This window comes from Diceros bicornis, chromosome 19 (assembly GCF_020826845.1).
Source record: "Diceros bicornis minor isolate mBicDic1 chromosome 19, mDicBic1.mat.cur, whole genome shotgun sequence".
NCBI classification, from domain to species: Eukaryota; Metazoa; Chordata; class Mammalia; order Perissodactyla; family Rhinocerotidae; genus Diceros; species Diceros bicornis.
Window position 1 is genome coordinate 30,954,786 of NC_080758.1, and position 21,295 is coordinate 30,976,080.

Sequence of the window (21,295 nt, forward strand, 5' to 3'; positions counted from 1 at the left end):
TGGGTCCAAACTTTGATTCTGCCATTGTTAGCTGCCTAAACTCTCTGAGCCTCAGTTTCCCCTTTTATGAGATGGGCATAAAAATAGTACCCGTTTCATAGTGCTGTGAGGATTTAAGTGAGACGATGCTCGCCAAGGTTTAGCACAGTAGCTGGCACAGAGTAAACCCACTTGATGAGTATTAGGGCATTGCACCATCAGATCAGAGATGTAGTATTTTGCCCCTCGCCTGCTGTGTGGCCTCTGCAGTCTGTGGTTCTGTCTGCAGGAATTTCCATGTCTGGAATGAAGCCTGGTTTGTGCGGACCGACCTGGGCCCCTCGTACAATGGATGGCAGGTTCTGGATGCCACCCCCCAGGAGAGGAGCCAAGGTAACCCTCTGCCAGCCTGCTGGTGTCCTCCTTCTCTGTGTCTGGCTCTAGGTCACGGCCTCTCAATTCTTTGCAGTAGTCGACAACAGCACAGGAAGGTCACCCGAGTCATCTCCATCTCTGGAAGGCACAATGGGATTTAAAAAAAATATTTTCAAAGTAGATTTCCCCCCCTAATTTTGCTTGGCTCAGGCTACTATTAAATGGGTGCCTTCCCTGCACCCACACGGCTGTCGTCGCTGTTGCAGAGGCCCTGGCACATGCCAGGCAACAAGGGAAAGAAGTTGTCCTCTGCCAACAGTGATTTCCGTGCACCACCCTAGTAGGCTGTCCCTCCCAGCACAGAAACCTCCCCATCTCCCATTACCTTGGGGTTTAGCCCAAATTCCCTGGCTCAGCCCAGACCTCAGCACCTCTCTCATCTGCATGCATGTACCCTGCCCAGCTGAGCGCTCCTTCGCATAGGCTGGCCTCATCCCTGTCGCCGTGCTCCCAGGCTCTGCTCCCACCTCTGGCCTCTCCTCCCTCCTCCCCTGTCAGAGCTTGGGTCCCAGGCTCTACAGGACCCTCCTCTCTTCCCTCCTCTGACATCTGAAGCAGGTCTTGTCTGTTCCCTTCATTTTCAGTTGTTTCTTTCAAACTTCAAAAAAGTTGATTCTATAAAGTCATATGTGCACATGGTTAAAAAAATTTTCAAACCATTCTAAAAGGACTTACAGTGAAAAGTCAATCTCACCCCCTCCCGCAACCGCAGCCTCTCTACCAAAAGCAACAAGCGTCACTAGATGGGGGGGTATTGGGGGGGAGCCTTCTAGACTGTTTCTAGGCCACTGTTTTTCAGACTTTCCGCTGCAATCCATTAGTGGTTATAAAATCAATTTAGTGGATTGTGACCATTGTTTTAAGAAATGTAATAGCATGCCATGGAAAGGGATTGTGGAAGGAAAGGAAAAGAAAAGAAAATATCAGAAAAAGTGGTAAGAATAAGTATTGTCCTGTGAAACTTGTGTTTCAGGATCATACATGTGCCATGATGTAAAATCTATTTATTTCTAGAGGTCATGGTAAAAAAAAGTTGAAAGTCACTGTTCCAGGCATATAAAAGTGTGTGTATGTCTGTGTGTGTGTATCTTTTTTGTTTATTTGTTTTGTAAACACAAACAGAATAATACTCTTCTTTCTATTTTGCTGCACCTTGCTTTTTCTCAGCTGGACACTTCAGAAATGAAACTGTAATTATATATCTATATCTACATCTACATTATATCCATCCATCCATCCCATCCATTTATCTGTCTATCTGTCTAACTATCTATCTATCTATCTATCCATCTATCTGTCATCTATCTATCTAATCTGTCTATCTGTCTATCTATCCATCTATATCTATTCTATTCTATCTATCTATCTATCTATCTATCTATCTATCTATCTATCAGAGCTCTATATGCTGAGAGCTACAGGAGGGAGGTGATGTTCAGGGTTTTGGAGCTCAGAGGAGCAAGAAACACCTGTGGGCTGGGTTTTTGGGAAAGTTGTCCAGGAATAGGGGGTGATGATCTGGGAAGAATGATTTGCAGAGGTAGAAAAGAAGCAGCCCTGAGCACAAGAGAGCAGGCTTTCCTTTTTAGGAACTGGACCGAAGGCAGTGGGTCAGCAGGAAGTCCACACTCACAGAATGCAGGATTGGGCCAGTCTTCCGTAGAGGTGGAGTCTGACCAGGGTGCCATTGCAGAGATTGACAGTAACCTGGGAGGGTCTGTGCTGAGTGCCAAATGATGGGGGCAGACTGTCAGGGCTGAAGAAGTTTGGCGGGGTAGAGGCAGGGGAGTTGGGTGGTCGTGGATGGCCCCTAGAGGAGCGAGCCCTGGAGTGGGCTGTTGCAGATGGGCCTGGTTTTGGCATGCATCCAACCTGTGCATCCTGGCCGCCAGGGGTGTTCCAGTGTGGCCCAGCTTCGGTTATCGCTGTCCGAGAGGGCGATGTGGACAAGGACTTCGACATGCCCTTCATCTTTGCGGAGGTTAATGCTGACCGCATCACCTGGATCTATGATGTCTACAACGGCACCCAGAAGCGGAGTTCCTCGGACTCTCGCAGCGTTGGCCAGTATATCAGCACCAAGGCAGTGGGCAGCAACTCTCGCCTGGACGTCACCGATAAGTACAAGTACCCAGAAGGTAGGAGGGGCACTGATGGGGCGGTACCATCCAGGGCTTGATGGTGGAAGGACAGCTTTGAGGGTGGAGAAGGGAAAATTCCTCATATTCTTCCTGCGTTCCCAGCCAGAATGGTAGGACTGCTCCCCAGCACCTAACACCCAACTCCCCAGACTATTTCCGGTGGGGACAGGACTGTCACAGGCAGGCACAGTGCCAGCGGAAGTTTGCTGCAGGGCACAGGCAGCTGTCAGTCCAGCTCATCTCCAGCTGTGTCCCTTTGCCAATTGCATGACTGGGGTGACAGCACTGTGACTGAACATTACAGGGAGAAACATGGCCCCATGGGAGGCCCCAGGGGCTTTAGGAGAACTTTCTCAGACAGCCCACTCTCCTAGCCTCCAAGAAACACAGGCAGGAAACACTATTTGAACAAGGAAATAGACAAAGACCCCAAAGACATGGGTCTGTGCTGTGTAAGCACAGAGGCTTCCCAAGAAGCCAGATGAGGTGGGTCTACTTCGTGAGGAGAACACCTGAGTCCCTGAAATCCTGAGCGTGCATGTGAATGCTGGGCCTCCTAAATTCACCTGGAGGGCTGGTTGCTATGAGGCCGCCTTTAACTCAAATTACATTTGTTGTTCTTCGAGTCAACAACCTATCTCTTTGAGGATTCTCAATGGTGATGAAAGTTCTACATTGGAAGGTGATGTTCATTTTCAGAAATAGCCGAAAGTGAATTAATGCTTGCTCTGGCAGGCCACAGTCACTCCTTCTTGGGGTCAATATTTCACTCTTTAGAAAATGCTTTGAAAGAGTTGCTTCGGTTGATCCTCACCGTTGGTTCTGAGAGGTCAGGAAAGTGCTCTCATAAAGGTGCCCACAGTCCACCCTGAAGTAAACCCTAAAACTTTGTGCAACTGCTGGCTGTTGGTGTTGGCTGCATTTTACAAAAGAGGAAGGCTGAGCACGGGAGACAGGGTCTGACTCCAAATCCAGCTGGGTGACCCCTCTGAGTAGTGGTATTTGTGGACATTTTGAGGCACGACTCTAGGGTGATGAGATTGGTGGCCTCAATTTGGCCCCAATCCACCTATGCAGGGCATTCCCACGGTTGGGGTCAGATGGCCCTTCTCTCAGTCAGTAAACACGTGGTGAGACCCTGCTCCAGGTGCCTGCTCCATGCCGGGCTCTGGGAGGCAACGAAGAACACAGCAAATGGGGCCCTGCCCTCACAGAGCTCACAGGCCAGGGGGGACGGCAGATGTAGGACAAGCATTTTCAACACCATCATCATGTGGAAACAAGTGTCTGGGCCAGGGAACAAATAGCCCGGGGCAGGAGGCGAGCTCCAGTCCTTCCACTTATAAGTGGGCAACCTCAGGCAGGATTCTTAGGATCTCTGATCCCTCATCTCCTCACCTGTAAAATGAGAATAGCCATACTGTCTTCAGCAGGATTTAAATGAGCTCGTGTACATAAAGCACCAAGGGCAGTGCCTGGTACATGGTGAGGACTTCATAAATAGTGGTGATTTTTATCAACTTGAACATCTGTAGCCTCATTGGAATAATGACCTCCTAAGGTGACTTTTGAAGTGCCCTGCTTACATGGATCTATGATTCTGTGGGGTTCCCTACCTTACTGTAACACCTCAATTCTGCTTCTTGGGGCTCTAGCTGTCCCAGCCAACCTCCTAAGCAATGGAGAGGGGCCATGCTGTGGCCAGGCTAGGGCATCCCTGCAGGATTCCTGACAATGCCCCAGCCCCTGCGTGACAGCAGGGTGATCACCCTGCCTGTTCTTCGCCAGTTCTCCTTATCTAATGATGCCAGCTTGTCCTTGGTGGCCCGGAGAAAAAGCTCATAAAATGGGCTACTAAGTGTTTGCGTAATAGCAACACCGAGGAAGAAAACAGTAGCAGGAAGCTTGGTCGAGTGAGTAAACCCAGGCAGGTGACCTATATAGGTATCTAGGCTCTGAGCCTCGTCTGAGCAAACACACCTGCTTCAAGGTCCTGGGCACAGAAGGCTCAGCTGGCTGCACAGACATCAGCTGTGGGTGTGGACTGACAATTTGGCAAGAGGATGGGAAGGCACCAAAAGGAACCCAGCCTGCCGAGAGCTGTCAGTGTGGGTAATCTGGCTCCTGCCTCCTTTTCAGTAGGGAGTGGTAGGAGGCTTGGATTAAGGGTCTAGACACCTGGGGACTGGCTACCTCTTTGCCTTTAATCCCCAGATTAGACCACTCACTTGGACCAGTTGCTTCTCCTCTTAGGTCCTTAATTCTAACATGATGGGCTTGGATGAGTTGGACTCTGAGGTCTCAGCCAGTTGTTATATGTAACTTATGGGAAAGGCCTGGTTAGGTGGTAAAGTTTGTAGGCTTTATAGGCTGTAAAGTATTAAAGACTTATAATAAGTCATCTGTTGTCTTAAAAATCTCATAGGTTGTTTAAGGAAGGTGGGGGCCATAAACGTGCTCTGAGATATAAACATGGTAATTCTTCTTTGTGCGCCTCTGTCTGTGTTCCTGGAAGGCCAATACCTTCTTCTTGGTAGTGGGTCTACCTACAGGTCGAGGCAGGGAGCCTTACATGACCTGTGCGGTCAACGCGGCTCAGAGACTGAGAGTTGGTTACTGCGCTCCTAGTGCCCAGGAGCCGTGATCTTTAGGGCACATCACGGCCATTCCCCGGGGGCTGTTCATACCATCCCATTCAGCAGCACTCATAATCTCCGTTAGAGTCAGAAAACCCGTCCTTTATGTTTTTGAAACCTGGGCTCTCTCAACAATTTAAACTAGTCACAACTTGGAACCATACCAACTGGTTGGTTTTTGTCAGCTGACACAGACAACAGTGCCACTCTTCAGCCCTCAAAGCGCCTTTAGAAACAAGGCAGAATAACATAGTAAAGTGGTTTGAAAAAAATTTTTACTGAAGTCAATTCTACATCATAACCTTGTTTTGGTTTTTTTTTGCTTATGAACTCTTTCTAACCTTTTTCAGTTCAGTTTTTTTATTTATTTTAAAATTATCTGTTTGTTCTTTAAGTCTCACAAGAGACCTTTTATCCAAAAAAAAAAAAAAAGAAAGAAATCTAACCTAATTAGTCTAAGCAAAACATCAAGCCATATGGTATAATTTTATGCAGGTACTGGTAAGGTTTTCTCTGCAGCTCCTTGGAAATATATAGCCGATTGGAAAAGCACCATAGACCACCTGGTCTGTGAGCCTCATGTTAAGGAGGGTGAGATGGAGACCTGGAGAGGTTGGACACCTGCTCAGATCAGAATCGTTGTGCAAGCAGAAGAACCAGTGTTAGTCCCAGGCCGCCCTTCCAGGTAGGGCGCCGTCCTTTGTCCAGGTTGCCACTGCATCCCTGAGATGCTTCTCTCTTTTCCCATCACGCAGGTTCCAGCCAGGAAAGACAAGTGTTTCAAAAGGCCTTGGAGAAACTTAAACCCAATGTCGCATTTGGTGCAACATCTGCGAGATACTTGGAAAGGGATCTACAGCAGCCCAGCATCTCTGGGACCTTCAAGGTCACTGGCATCCTGGAAGTGGGCAAAGAAGTCAACCTGACCCTGATGCTCAAAAACCTGACGAATGATATGAAGACAGTGACAGTGAACATGACGGCCTGGACTATCGTCTACAACGGCACACTTGTACACGAGGTGTGGAAGGACTCCGTCACAATATCCCTGGATCCCAAAGAAGGTAACTCTTCCCATAGGCTGTTGGGGCGCTGCACATCCAAGATAGCTGACATTCTGGGGTGGAGAGTTCCTATTGGAACTGACTCAACCGACTAAGGAGCACATGGCCTCTGTGGTTAAGCTGTGGGTTTTGAAGTTTTGGAAATTGCTGTAATGATGAACAGCACAAGTCAGGGTGGTGCCAACCAAAATCCTTTTACACCCTGGGGGAGGAAGGAGGGAAGATTTGGCAGTTAACAGACACACCTCAATCTCCCTTACAGGTATATTCCACTTTGCGCAGTGCGCAGAGCACTTCCTTGTATACTATCTCATTTGACCTGCTTAAAAAACAGATTTCAGTATCTGCATCTTACAGACGCAGAAACTGAGGCTTAGAGAGATTGTGACTTGCTTAAGAAATTAAGTGTCATAGCTAGTACGTGGCAATGCGACGGTCTTGGTCCTAGGTGTCCTGATACTAAATCCAGTGCAGCCCCCCATTTTCAAGGTTGTATGGTTGCCACCCCTCCCATGTGCCACCCCCCACGCTACACTGAATCACTTCTCAGGCCTGACACTAGACGGGCTGCAATATACTTCAGGGTCTTGAACCTTCGCCCAGTGTTCCCCCATAGCTGCCAGTGGGTGGGTGGAGTCTCCTGATTCCTGACGACAGTGATGGATTTTCTTGGAGGTGTGAGAATTTGGGAGGAACAGTGACTCCTTGCTCATGGGTAGCACAGACGGGAAGGGAGAAAGGTGGAGCATGGAAAGGCTGGCGCTGTGGAAGGACTAGAATGCAGGTGTGCCCACAGTGGCAAAATCCTTCAAGCTGTTATGAAAAGTTTGGACTTACAAAGCAGATTAACCAGGGTGGGGTGGCTACTTGCTTCACATAAGGAACTAATATAAAGTGTTTAATTATACAGCCCATCTTGAAAGAATTCTGTCAGCAGAGAAACAGGTGTGTTACACCTATGAGAAGGCAGCACCCCCTAGCAACTTGTCTTCTGGCGGAATTTTAGCAGAAATCTTCCCCAGAAGCAACTGCCTGGCTGTTATTTACCTTCAAAACTCGAGGAAAGAGCTACTTTTTTAGGCCAAAAATAATTCACATGAGGGAAATCATTTAAAAAATAACATATTTCTGTAGCAGAGTGAGATGGGAAGGGGGAAAGACGCAGGTGATGTGGTCCTAGAGGCCCGACACTGTCACCTACTTTCTGGGTGACCCCGTTGAGTCCCCTTCCCTTTCTGAGCCCTAGTGTTCACTGTCCGAGAGGGTTGGACCAGCTGTAAGGGCCTGTCATCTCCACATTTGGGGCCCCCTGGGCAAACCCCTCCAGGGCTGAAAGGAGACGCAGCTTCCTCCCCAGAGTCTTCCCTCAAAGAACATATGACCCCATGGGTGCCGGGGCACCCCCAGGCCACCCACGTGACCACGTGATAGAGAGGAGGTTGTGCCCCGACCACAGAGGAGAGAGAGGGCCCCATGGCCTGCGGTGTCCGAGAGGAGCCTTGAGGCTTGGGGAGGAGCCGGACAGGTGGAGAGAAGCCGAGGAAGGCATTTCCATCTGAGGGAACCGTGTGAGTCAAAGCACGGAGATGACAATACGCCTCCTGTTTTGTCAGAAGAACAATGAGAACCGCGGAGGGTTTTTTTAAGGAAGAGGTGAGTTGGGCTCAAAGGCAGGTCCAGGTTGAGGGGTCTGAACTTTATTCAGCGAGGAGCCGTGGGAGATTTCCGAAGTGACGTGGAAGAAGAATGACATGATTGGGAAAACAAACGGTGCTTCTAAAGCCTTGTCTGACTGGTGCGTGTGGATGGCTTAGAAGCAGGCGAGACCAGAGGTGGGGAGATGGTTGGGATGCTGTTGCAATGGAACCCCAGGCTGCTAGATGACCTGGGAGGGTCCTAAGCACTCATTCAGCCAATCCCTGGCTTCCCTTCCTGGTTACGATTGTGCTGTCACTGTTGTTGTCATCATCATTAGGCGATCAGGAAACATTCACATACTTCCCCTGCTCCTTAGAGGCAAACTTGCCCTCCGACACTTTCCAGATGGGGAGGAAGCCTCAGCCCCTACGAGCCCATCCTCCCAGAGTCTGACCAGCCAGCCTGAGTCCTGGTCTCTCTCTCCCTGGCCCTGCTCTGCGGCCTGCCCAGAACAGGGTCGTGCTTCCCACAGGGCCCAGCCCAGGGAGGGCTCAGGCAAGCCTTGGGCTACAGATATTCCTGGCCAGCTCACCCTGACTTGGCTTGGCATCAGCTCTCAAGGTTTCAGAAGCCAACCCCACTCCCTCTCACTAAGCTCCCCTGGCTTCTCCTTCAAGAAATACAGCATCCCGTGAAGATCCCGTATGCCCAGTATGAGACATACCTGAAGGCGGACAACATGATCCGGACCACAGCCGTGTGCCAGGTCACCAACGAGGCCGAGGTGGTGGTGGCGAGGGACGTCATCCTGGACAACCCCACCCTGACCCTGGAGGTAAAGGGGTGGTGAAGGGGTCCCTCCCCAGCCAGTGCATCCCCCACAGGCCCTGCCAGCCCCCTGAGCCACAGCCCTCCCAGACCACAAGGAAGGTCCTTCCCTGCTGAGAGGGGCAGAGAACTGGGCCCAGCTCGTGTCCACCCTCTGCCAAAGGGATTGGCCACGAGTTCCTGCTCAGAACAGTGTCCTTCCTTCCTGTCTGGCGAGATAAACAGGCACATTGCCCTGAGGCTTCTTTGGTTCCAGTTCTAGACCCCCTGGGGACATCAGCTGAGGAGCAGCTGGAGGAACTCTTCAGCTCACTTGCCCCCTCACTCAGCTCTGAGCATCTGCTGTGTTCTGGGCTGCGCCAGGCTCAGGATTCACAGGGGGCACATGGAGTGGGTCGTGCCTGCAGGGAGCCCATGGCCCAATCCCCAGACGTGTTTGTGGAGTGAATGGGAAATGGGTGCATCTCTCCACTCTCTAGACCCCAGGGTTACAGAATCGTGGACTCTTAGGAACCTAGTCTCACGCTCCCATACCCTCCCATTTCACACGTGAGTAAGTAAACTGAGGCCCAGAAGGGAACAGCCAGTTACTGCCAGAGCCAGGGCTAGACCTCAGGCCCTGGGACTCCCAGCCCAGGGCCCTTTCCAGGGCATCCAGACAGGTCTGTAGCCAATCATAGCATCTTTGCAATGGTTGAGAATGAAGATGCCTCTGTCTCTGCCTTTTGGGCTTGCTTTTGGCTGCAGGCTCTCTCCCTGGAGCCCAGGCATGTGGGGGCTTGCAGGTCTGCGAGGGGCACCTGAGGCCACTCTGTCCCTTCCTCAGCATGGGGACCAGGAGAACTTGTGCTGACTCCAAGCCTGTCCCTACCCCGCAGCCCAGGGCAGAAGCCGCTACAGCCAGACAGTACAGCTCTGAGGGGTGAGGCTGGCAGGCCAGGACCAGCAGGTGGATGGGCAGAGGAAATGGGGTCTTCCCGTGGGGTCCTGCAGAGAGCCTCCTGGGTCAGGCTTTCCTGCGTCTGCTGTATCTACCATCTGCCCCAGCTGTCTAGACAGCGATTGCCTTTTCCTGCCCAATCACAATGCTGCCAGCCTCCCAAGCCCCAGATTTCTAGAGGAGCTAGATAATTGTGGCTGCCCTGGTCCCACCCCTCCCTAAGCTGCACCCTAGCTGCAGGGGCTCCTGACCTCAGACACAGGGCAGGGGGACCCAGGGCGCCCACTCCCATGCGGCCAGCCTGTGATCAAGCCTTTTCACTGCCTTGGTTAATCTGGGCTGTGCTTCAGGATGGGAGGTGTCCCCCCTCAGGGGCTAGGGAGTCAGTGACAGGATGGCCAGCTTGGGGGAAAGCAGAGGGGCAGTAGCTCAGACCTTGGGCCTGTAACCTTGTATCTAGGCCCCAACGTTTATCAGCAGTGACACTGAATAAGTCCCTGAATCTCTGAGTCTCAGTTGCCCCACCTCTGTTCTGGGGATAATAAAATATTTCCCTTGCAGGGTGTCATTTCCTCAGGGAAGCCTTTCCTGATCGCCCCCCCAGTTAGGCCTGGTCCCCAGTTACACACCCTCAGAGGCTGTGTCCTCTTACTTCACAGCATTTGTTCTAGATCAGGTTATACCTTTGTGTGTGCAATTGTTTGGCTGCCATCTCCTACTAGACCGTAAACTCCACAAGGGGAGGTGCGCCCCCTCTTCTGGGCCCATCACTGTCTCCTGTGGTGCAATATCTTAGAAGCCAATCAGAGCTGGTAAGATAGAAACAGGCCCGGAACAGAGCGACTTGGATCCAGACTCGTGTTCTTCCCCACTCACAAGGGTTTTCTTTGTCCTTCCTGCTTGTCCCCGGCATGTTAAAGCCTCTCGTCCTTCCCAGGGCATTTCCGAGAAACGTAGCCTGTCCCTGTGGACGTGATGGACAGCCGAGTGCTGATTCCCACTTCTGAGGCTGGGAAAGGGTGCTGTGTAGCAGCCAGTTCAGTTATGAAAACATTCTGTGTTAAGACGATCAGTGTTTAAATGAAGGTAGTTTTTCCCCATAAAACTCCCTTATCCGATGGCCTCAAACCTTATAGCTTTATCTTTTATTCAACACTTGGCATCTTTTGGATTTCCATATCAAGTTGGCTTTGTATTTAAAGAGACCATAATATCTTTAGAAAGGAAATCAGCATACGCACAGGCTAGAAATGTGCCATGAAGAGTGTTCTTATTTAGTCTTTTTATAAGGCATCCGATCTTTCTTCTTGGGCATCTCTGTGTGAATTTCCTCCTAACACATTCTCTCCTCTACTTCAGCCTCCGGAGAATCAAGACATTCTCATCTTAATTGAATGAATCAGTGCAGAGCTCGTTCAGAACAGGGCACAGACTTTTTTTTTTTGTGAGGAAGATCAGCCCTGAGCTAACATCCGTGCCAATCCTCCTCTTTTTGCTGAGGAAGACTGGCCCTGGGCTAACATCTGTGCCTATCTTCCTCCACTTTATGTGGGACGCCGCCACAGCGTGGCCTGACAAGCAGTGCGTCGGTGCGCGCCCAGGATCCAAACCCGGGCCCCCAACAGCGGAGCGCACGCACTTAACCACTATGCCACGGGGCTGGCCCCAGGGCACATATTTTTAAACTCCTGAGGGTAATCTGTATGAAAAGATAATAATTTGGGTAAAATCCCATTATCTTACCTGGCACTGACTGGCAGTTAGCACTGAGGACCTCAGACTGTAGAATCAGACCATGAAATGTGAACTTTGTTCCAAAGGGTGTTGTCCTTCACATTGGCCCATGAACACTGACAAGCAGACAAAGTGTCTTGTGGCCTTTACCCCCTCCCTTGGGTGCAGGTACAGATTTGGGTCAATAGGACAGGGTGGTAAGCAGCAATAAAGAAAGAAAAACAAATACATGGAAATCTCAAATCAAATATCAATGTGAAAAATATGGCACTGTTTATGTAGCCTTGCTGTATCCCGAGGGCATAGACTCATGCTTTGCCCTTCCAATTATGTCATACTCTTAAATGAGCTCCCTGGGAGAAGTTGTGTAGAGATCACGGCCTCTAAAATGTTTCAGTCATGCACAAATTATTGGTAGGCACTGCAGGCCTAGCAAGAAGAGCAAAGGCTCTGGAACCAGGGAGGCCCTGGCTCTTCAATCTGTCTGAACTGCAGCTTTATTACTGTCAGGTGGTTGCTGTGAGGATCGGGGCAAGAAAAGGAAAAACCAAACTAACAAAAAGTAGCACCTCTAGTCATCCTCAAAAGAAGAAGAAAAGAAATCCACCAGCCATACAATTTCAGTCTGCATCTCCAAAACGCTTTCTCTCCGTCCCATCTGTGATCTCGTCGGGTCCCTCCTAGCCCAGGGAGGCAGGCGCAGAGGGAGGGCTAATCTGCTTAACAGATGAGGAAGTTGAGGCCCAGAGAGACGACGTGTCTGCCCACTCATGGCTGCTTCTTGGCCGAACCACTAGCTTTTGTCTTAGGGAGCAAATACAGCCCAGGTTGCTTTTCTGACTGGAAACTGAGGCTTCTCCGTCCCCCGACCAGGGACAGCGTGGTGCTGGAGCCCCGTCCAGACCACAGCGTGGCATGTAGGGAAGCTGTGGGCTCCAGGAGTTTAGAAGGACATCACTAGGCTGGGGTGTCATCAGAGGAGAGTGGCCTGAATTGAGCTGGGGGCCCAACGCCGTGTCCCCTGCAGAGGAGTGGGTCTGAGCAGGCTCAGGCCTCCCAGGGAGGGGGCTTCCAGGCCCAGCGAGAAACAGGACCAGCGAGTGGGAGGTTCAGGGAAAGTACTATGAGTAAGTTCAGAATGAAACATTTCCCAACCCTCAGAGGGCTCCCCAGTGGAGCCAGGCTGTCCTGGGCAACGGGGGAGCTGCCCTTCCCTGATGAGCTGGAGAAGGGCCGTGACCGGCGTGGGAGTTAAAGCCCCTCAGCCGCTGTGCCGTGCCGCCTCTCCCTCTGAGCTTGGCCGTCCCGTCTGGAGCGTGGGGATGACAGCAATTTCCTAGGAACCCCACGCATGGATGTCTCTGGCACTTAGAAGGACTGAATAAATGGTCTTCCCTTCCTTCGTCCTCAGTGACATCTTCCCCATCACCAAGTCGCCCACCCAGCCCGGTTGCTCTCACCGAGTGGCAGGTGAGACAGCAGCCCGTGCCCTGACTCATCAGCCCGTCTCCTCATAGGTGCTGGACCAGGCCCAGGTGCAGAAGCCTGTGAACGTGCAGATGCACTTCTCCAACCCGCTGGATGAGCCGGTGAAGAACTGCCTGCTGATGGTGGAGGGGAGCGGCCTGCTGATGGGCAGCCTCAAGATCGAGTGAGTCCCAGGCCTGAGGGCCAGTGGGGATGACGAGAGGGGGGTGGGGGGTCTCCCCAGGGCCCCCCAGGCAGGGCAGACAGAGCTCCTCTAGCCTTGGAACTCCAGAATCTGCACGTAGGGGTACACATTGGCATTTGGTTTGGAACTCTCGGGAAGTTCAGGACACCAAAGCTTGGAGCTGGTCCTCAGGGCTTAGCATAGTTGGGAGATCATGGGACCCCAACCTTTCCCTGCTGAGGGGTCCCAGGGCTGGAGGGGCCCCGTGACCCAGGAGGCAGCTAGAGAGAGCTAAAGGAGCAGTGACCTTGTCCAGCCCCCACGAGAGCCAGACTGGGTGGCAGAAGACCCGTGCAGCCTGAGCTCCATGAATCTCACCGTCAACTGTGTCCTTCCCCATCAGCGTGCCAGCTCTGCGCCCCAAGGAGCAGTCCCGGGTGCGTTTTGAGATCCTGCCCACTCGCAGTGGCACCAAGCAGCTGCTTGCTGACTTCTCCTGTGACAAGTTCCCTGCAATCAAGGCCATGCTGTCCATTGACGTGGCCGAGTGAAGGGCTCGGGGGGCTGCCATACAAACTTGGGTAACACGGAGCAGGCAGGGCTCGCCTGTGGAGTGAGGCCCCTGCCCATGCCGTCCAGCCTGAGAAACCCACTCGGTCCCCCAAGACGGCCTGGACGCGGACCTCCAGCCTCCCCCTGGCCCGTGACTTGATCACTTGTGCACATTCCCCGGCTGCTTCTCCCCGTGGCTGCCTGCTCTGTGAGCCCCATGGCCCCGCCCAGCCCTCACACCCATCAACGCTGCGAGACAGAGTGGCACCTGACCCAGCAACTCTCCAAGTGGATACGAGGGAGAAGACGGTCTGGACTGTTTGCTGATCCCCATCCTGCAGCTAGGACATTCCTGCTACTCCCTCAGGCCACTGTGGAGGGGAGGGGATGGGCAGCCATCTGTCGTGGCACTCACGTCCTTACACTGAAAATAAAGGTTAAAAAGAGTGCAATCACCGAGCACCGACTCTCCCAGACTGCTGCTTTGTCTGCGGTGGTGGAGGAAAGAGAGGGGCTGGGGACATGTCCTTCCGGAAAGGGATGACCTTGGAGAGGCCTTGTTCTTAGTGTTTCAATGTCAAAAGGAGGTGGGCTTGTTCTGTGTGGCTCCAGTTGCAAAACAAGGGAGACATTTCAAGTTAATTTAGGAAAACTTTCTAATACGATGTCCAACAATAGATTAGGCTGCCTTGGAGGGAGCTCCTTGTCACAGGCAGGCTTTGAGCACTTTCTGTGTGGCCAAGCACCCTTTTTGGGCTCTTCTACAGGTATCAGAGTGAGAAGGGACTTCAAAGTCTTCATGGAACCATTTTGCAGAGCATGTGTCGGGGGTGGCCTGGCTTCTGCTCATGCTGGGCTCTTCCCTCCTTGTGCCACACTTGCAGCCAGGAGACAATGCGCAGCTTCCAGCGGCCACAGCACCACTAATTAACGAGAACCTTCTCTGCCCTCACACATGCTCTGATGTTTCCTCCGTCTTTGCCCCTTGAAATGACCCCAAGCAGATCCCATAGCTCTCCTGTCACTTGTGTTGATGAGTCCCGTTTAGGCAATCATGGCTCACTTTCTGAATGTAAGGGAACAGTCCAGTCGAAACAGAAGTTTCAACCCCACATCCAGCTCAAAGCTTCTCCACTGTGCTCAGCTTGGGCCTCACCATTCCCTTCCCTTCCTTCCTCTCCTCCCACCTGTGGCTTGATCCTTCAGTGTTGGAGCGGGGAGAGAGGGCATTAGGAGAAAAATGACAAAGTTCTATTTCCCTGGTGCTGATGGAGCACGGCCACTGAAGCCCTCTGCGTGGCTGGTGTGGACACGCAGGCTTTCTGCACTGCGTGTTCCCTGGCGTGGGCGACGACATCAACGTGCCCCTCAGTTTCGGCCCCAGGAGGTTCACCCTACTGCCTCTAATTGTGCTGGAAGTAGTGGTCCTCTCATGATGGCTTGAGCCCACTTCCCTTTCATGGGGTCCCCCGGCCCATGGGGAGCTCACACCTCCTTGCCCCATCAAACAATGGGAAAGCAGGCTGCCCCCAGCTGGCCCCTCTCCTCCTCCTGCATATCAAGCTGTTCCAGCCTCAGCTTCCCACCTCCAGAATTCCCCTGGGGGCAGCCAGCTCCCGATCTGTGTCCACCCTTGCTCCCCATGTCAAGGAACTCTCCCCAGGCCCCAGCTCTGGTGTCTGAACGAGCAGGGCCGTCCAGTCTCTGCAGGACAGCAGGCCTGCAGCTGTGGAGTGAGAAGCTTGTCTCGCCTCTTGCAAGCTTCGCCATTCTCTCCAAGTGTTCTTGGGGCCTTGCCCTTGACCCGGCCTGGAGACAGGGTATTCCATTCCTCCTCAGAGACTCTGCACCAGTCCCCAGTGAGGAGGGTTAGGGTGAAATAGACTTCTGTTCTGGTTTCTGATAGAAAGGAAGAAATCCAGGGATTTCTATTTCCTCCAGCCCACTGCAGGCCTGCCCTGGACGGACCTTAATTCCCTCCAACATCAGCCTCGTCAGCGAGCATTTCTTGCTTGCCCACTTTGTGCCAGGCTTTGTGCTGTGCTGAGCACGGGGTCCAGAGAGATTAAAAACCAACAACAGCATGATCCCTGCCTTTGGGTTTCCACCTTGAGGGAGACCCCTAAGTTGTGACATTAAAAATCCATGTGGAGGGGGCCGGCCCCGTGGCTTGTGCGCGCTCCGCTGCTGGCGGCCCAGATTCAGATCCCGGGCGCGCACCCACACACCACTTGTCTGGCCATGCTGAGGCGGCGTCCCACATACAACAACTAGCAGGATGTGCAACTACAACATGCAACTGTCTACTGGGGCTTTGGGGAGAAAAAGGGAAAGAAAAGGAGGAAGATTGGCAATGGATGTTAGCTCAGGGCTGGTCTTCCTCAGCAAAAAGAGGAGAATTGGCATGGATGTTAGCTCAGGGCTCATCTTCCTCACACACACACACAAAAAAATCCATGTGGAATTTCTAACCACCCCCAGGCACACATGTCTTGTGAGAGCTGTATCTAAAAACACCCCTGCACCCCACTTGGGTTCTAGAGAATTTTAGCAATAAAACAAAAGAAGAGCAGGCAGAGGCCACACCACTACATTTATTTCTGGTGAACGGAAGCTGGAGGTCGTAGCCTAGTGTGAGATGCAAGTGGGCCTGCTGGTTAAACCCCAGCATTAGGCGGCTTTGCTGTATTGGTTAGCTGCCATAGCAGGGAAATCTTAAATCCAGGGTCCTAAACAAAATGGGCGTTTATGTCTCTCTTGTGTAAGAGCCAAAGGAGGCAGTTCAGGGACCCACGCTCCTTTGATTTGTGACTCCGTCATTCTCCATGTGTAGCTTCCGCCCAGTGGTTCCAGGTGGCTGTTCCAGCTCAAGGCAGAATGCCCACAGTCCATCCAGCAGGGAGGATAGACAGGCACCCTCTTTCCCACTAAGGGAAGAATCTGAAAGTTGAAAGTTGAAATTATAGTGTTCGCTTCTGCTCACATCCCATTGGCCAGAACTTAGTGACGAGGCCACTAAGGGCCACAGTAGCAAAGGAGGTTGGGAAGTGTGGTCATTAGCTGGGTGAGCTTTCACCAGCTATTGAGGTGACCAGCACTCCCCATTACCCTGATCCACCAAGACATGAGACACACTGGACTAGGGTGGTGCTCTCTTCCTTGGGGTGGAAAACCCAGAGGAGGTGGAAGACCCTTGAGCCAAGAGGAGCAAAGGAGCTGAGTCACACATACCTAGTTATTCTTCCCAAATTAACCCATCAAGTCAGCCCCACCACCTGCCCAGAGGCAGAGAGAAGCTGGGGATGTGCCCAGGGGGGAAATTGCTCATTGTAGAAACCCAACATGGGAAAGGCCTTTTCCCAGAACAGATCTCTGCAGCCTTAATTCGCTCTTTGCTCCTTCTAGATCTAGACCTGCCTCCAGGATGGCCTCTGGAGCCTCAAGCCTGCTCCTCTGAAAATATCCCCACTGGGTGTAACTCTGCCCTTTGAAACTAGATTTAGTGTTTGGAACCTGGCAGAAGTTCCCTGGATCCCAGCCTGGCAGGGGCTCAAAATGAGAATCATTTGAGGCAAAAAATAGAATGCATCAGTTAAGTCCTTGGGAATGTCAAGCTGGAGTTAGTAGCACAAGCGATTCATTGGGGGTGATGGCTATGAAAACAAAAGAAGTGAGACAGGAGTAGAGGGTAAGCCTGCAGACCGTGACGCGGGTCTGCCGTCCGTGAAAGAAGAGGCAGAAGGAAGGAGGGTTGGGTAGGAAAAGCCGTGGTGCAGCTCTGAGAAGACGGGGAGCTGCAGTGCAAAGATTTCCCACACGGAAGTCGCCATGGGGCAGAAATGGCCATGCTCATTCGTGGCTAAGGCTTCCCTGGAAGATCATGGCCTTGGCTTGAAAGCCAAGGCAGGCCCTGGAGGTGCTGCACACTCTGTGCAGCTGATCAGCAAGTTCTTTACTGAAGGGAGCGCTGGGCAGCACACATCCATGGCTGACACATTGACTCTGAAGGCAGTTCTGAATGGTTTGCGAGCTCCTCGAGGACAGAGACCAGACCTGCTTCTCTTCTGCATTCTTTGCCCAGTCAGAGGGTCCTTACCCAGTGCACAGGGAAAGTCTGATAGATGAATGAATGTGGGTGTTCAAGAGTGCCCATGACCCCTTTGAAAGGAACAATGTCATTCGTGGGAACCCTTTCTCTTGCTTAATTGTCAGTCTTACTGAGTCCCACCCTTACACTTTTGAAGAGATAATGCAATTCAGTATAGAGTCAATACCTGCCTCTTGAGAATGCTTACTACATGCCAGGCCCTGAGCCAAACACTTTATGTGCAGTATCTGATTTAATCCTCCCAACAAGCCTATGGCATAGACACTAATATCCCCCACGTTACCACCGAGGGGGCTAAGGCTTACAGATGTTGAGTCTGTGGGAGATCAAGATTTGGCCATCCTAAAATATATCTCTTTACCTTGATTGTTTTCTCTGAGGGACATTTGACCTCCCCCACTAACTGCCTAAAGAATTTGACATGGTGGCTCCTTCCTGGAACAGATCTAGCATGATGGCTGTAAAGATAATGTAGGATAGAGGTTACAATAGGAAAGGCACCAACAAGCCCATCTTATCAAAAGTTCTGTCTCTCTGGCCACATTCTCTAGATGGCCCTTAGAGGAGTTCCCAGACAATCATTTACATTTATAAGGAAAATCTCCATTTGTAAAGGTATCTCCTTCTCTGTTTTGGGAAGAGGGGGGGATGGCCTCATTTCTAGAAGCTTATCAATGTAGAAGGTGAGGCCTTAAATCTGCATAATAACCTTACTCTTGTTTATTGTGCTTTAGTGGTAATCTCCTGTAACTGACTCCCCTCACCCCCAACATCCTCCTTTGTTGTTGGCTGAACATGGTATTTAAGACCAGAATTTCTGCTATTGTGTTGAGAAACGCAGCATCCCTGCTTTCTCCCATGTATACATGTTATTAAACTTGGTATGGTATTATTTTCTCCTGCTAACCTGTCTTGTTAATTATTTGGCCAGCCATAAGAACCTTAAGGGAAAGGGCAGAGGGAGATTCTCCCTCTTCCCCCGACAAGTCATTTGTGCAAGATCACAGAGCCATGAAATAGAGAAATTGGAGTTCAAAACCTCTGTCTACCTTCTCTGCTGCCTATCCACGCTGCTAATTAGCCAGACACTTTCAGTGGCCTGCAGTCGTTTCTCCTTCTTCCTTGCTAATTGAATCCTGGTTTCATCTGGGGCTCAGAACCAAATGGTCTAAGTCCATCATGACAATCTTCTTCTCTTTTGCCAATGATTACTTTAGAGGTGGACAGGTAACCCCGTCCTAATCAATGAGATGGAAAGGAAGTCTTCTGACAGACTTTTGGGAAAGATTTTCCTTCCTGATTTAAAAAAGAAAAAAAGAAACTTGGAGAAGAGAAGCCCTACCCCTTTGAACTACTTTTAACACTTCTTGCAAGGCAAATGTACTGGCAACACACTCCCTCAATTTTTGTTTGCCTGAGAAAGTCTCTATTTCTCCTTCATTTTTGAAGGATAATTTCACAGGGCACAGAATTCTAGGTTGATGGGTTTTTTTCTCTCAACACTTTAAATATTTCACTCCAGTCTCTTCTGTTTTATTTTCTTTTGTTTTGTTTTTTTGTGAGGTAGACTAGCCCAGAGCTAACATCTATTGCCAATCTTCCCCTTTTTGCTGAGGAAGACTGGCACTTAGCTAACATCTGTGCCCATCTTCCTCCACTTTATATGGGACGCTGCCACACCATGGCCTGACAGTGGTGCATTGGTGCACGCCCGGGATCCGAACTTGTGCCGCTCGCAGCGGCGCACATGCACTTAACTGCTACGTCATGGGGCCGGCCCCCTCCAGTATCTTCTTGTTTGCATGATTTCTGAGGAGAAATTAGATGTAATTCTTATCCTTGCTCCTGTATAAAGGATATATTTTTTCCTTTTTCCAAAGGATTTTTTTCCTCTTTCCTCTTTAAGGACTTTTTCTCTATCTTTGATGTTCTGTAGTTTGAAAATGATATGCATAGGTATAGTTTTTGGGTTTTTTGTGGGTTTTTGGCATTTATCCTGCCTGATGTTCTCTGAGATTCCTGGATCTGTGGTTTGGGCTCTGACATTAATTTGGAGAAATTCTCAATTATTATTACTTCACATATTTCTTCTATTCCTTTCTCTTTTTCTTCTCCTTCTGGTATTCCCATAATATGTATATGTTACACCTTTTGTATTTGCCCCACAGTTCTTGCACATTCTGTTCTGCTTTTTTTTCAGTCTTTTTTTCTCTTTGCTTTTCAGTTTTGGAGGTTTCTATTGAGATATCTCAAGCTCGGAGATTCTCACCTCATGTCCGATGGAGATTCTCTCCTCCACCATGTCCAATCTACTAGTAAGCTCATCAAAGGCATTCTTAATTTCTGTTACAGTGTTTTTGATCTCTTGCATTTCTTTTTGTTTTTTCTTAGGATTTCCATCTCTCTGCTTACATTGCCCATCTGTTCTTGCATGCTGTCTGCTTTACCCATTACAGCCCTTAGCATGATAATCATGGTTGTTTTAAGTTTCTGATCTGGTAATTTCAACACTCCTGCCACATCTGAGATTGGTTTTGATGCTTGCTCTGTCTCTTTAAACTGGTTTTTTTTGTTTGTTTGTTTGTTTTTGTCGTTTAGTATGTCTTATAACTTTTTCTTGATATCCAGACATGATGTACTGGGTAAAATGAACTGCTCTAAACACCTTTAGTGATGTGGTGGTGAGGTGTGAGGAAGGGGAAGCATGCTATAGTCCTATGATGAGGTCTGGTTTTTGGTGAGCCTGTGCAGGAGGGAATTACTCTTTGATCTTCACTATGAGAATCAGGTAGGGCTTCTGGAGGTAAAACTCATAAAATTATTGGGGCCTCTCTATGATTGGGTCCCCCTGGAGCTTCGGGTTTCCTTACCCCGATGCTGGTGCCCACAGAGGTTTCTGCTCCCATAAGTTGTGATTCTCTGTACTTGCCTGTCAGTCTCCAATTTTGGGGGCAGCGATTTGCACACTTCTCTTACGGAGCTAAGAAGAGTTGTTGGTTTTTCAGTTTGTTCAGCTTTTTACTTGTTGTCGGGATGGAGTGGTGACTTCCCAGCTTCTTACATGCCAGACCGGAAGCCGGAAGTCTGTTCTAAGCATTTTATAGGTATTTATTTAATTCTTCCAACAATCATTCGAGGAAAAGACTAATATTATCTTCATTTTACAGATGAAGGAACTGAGACTGAGAGAGTTAGTGAGGTCACAGGAGAGTTAGTAAATGGCAGTGCTGGTGCCCAGGTAGATGGGATCTAGTGCCCAGCCTCTATGTTATGCAGTGCGGCCTACACAAATTCTAAAAATGTATCCAGTGATAAAAATGCCATCACAGGTTGACAAAGAGACAGGGAGGTAAAGGATGCAGAAGCTCAAGGAAGAGTGTCTCTGCCGTGGCACCCAGCCCTGGAGAGGCATTCTTGGACGCCTCCTCCCAGCCTGCTTTCCTGCAACTGCTCAGTTTTTGGCTGTCTCATTCCCACACTGAGGAAGTACCATCAGCAGGGGACCTGAGAGCCCCTCTGCCCAGAAGCAGCCTCCTCACTGGCCCTGCTTCTGGCTCCAGGCCACTCCTCCTCCAAACCTTGATCACAC

The 21,295-nt window shown here is 50.5% G+C and overlaps 1 protein-coding gene across 1 annotated transcript in view; it reads left to right on the forward strand.

Moving 5' to 3' along the window:
* Nucleotides 1-14,057, forward strand: part of TGM3 (transglutaminase 3) — a 39,613-nt gene extending 25,556 nt beyond the window's left edge. Inside the window, exons 8-13 of the mRNA XM_058563063.1 lie at nt 269-372; nt 2,307-2,552; nt 5,947-6,255; nt 8,571-8,728; nt 12,913-13,046; nt 13,450-14,057. Of these exons, the coding sequence (XP_058419046.1) occupies nt 269-372; nt 2,307-2,552; nt 5,947-6,255; nt 8,571-8,728; nt 12,913-13,046; nt 13,450-13,597 (1,099 nt within the window). The 3' untranslated portion in view covers nt 13,598-14,057. The remainder of the gene's footprint in view (nt 1-268; nt 373-2,306; nt 2,553-5,946; nt 6,256-8,570; nt 8,729-12,912; nt 13,047-13,449) is intronic.
* The last annotated feature ends 7,238 nt before the right edge of the window (nt 14,058-21,295 follow it).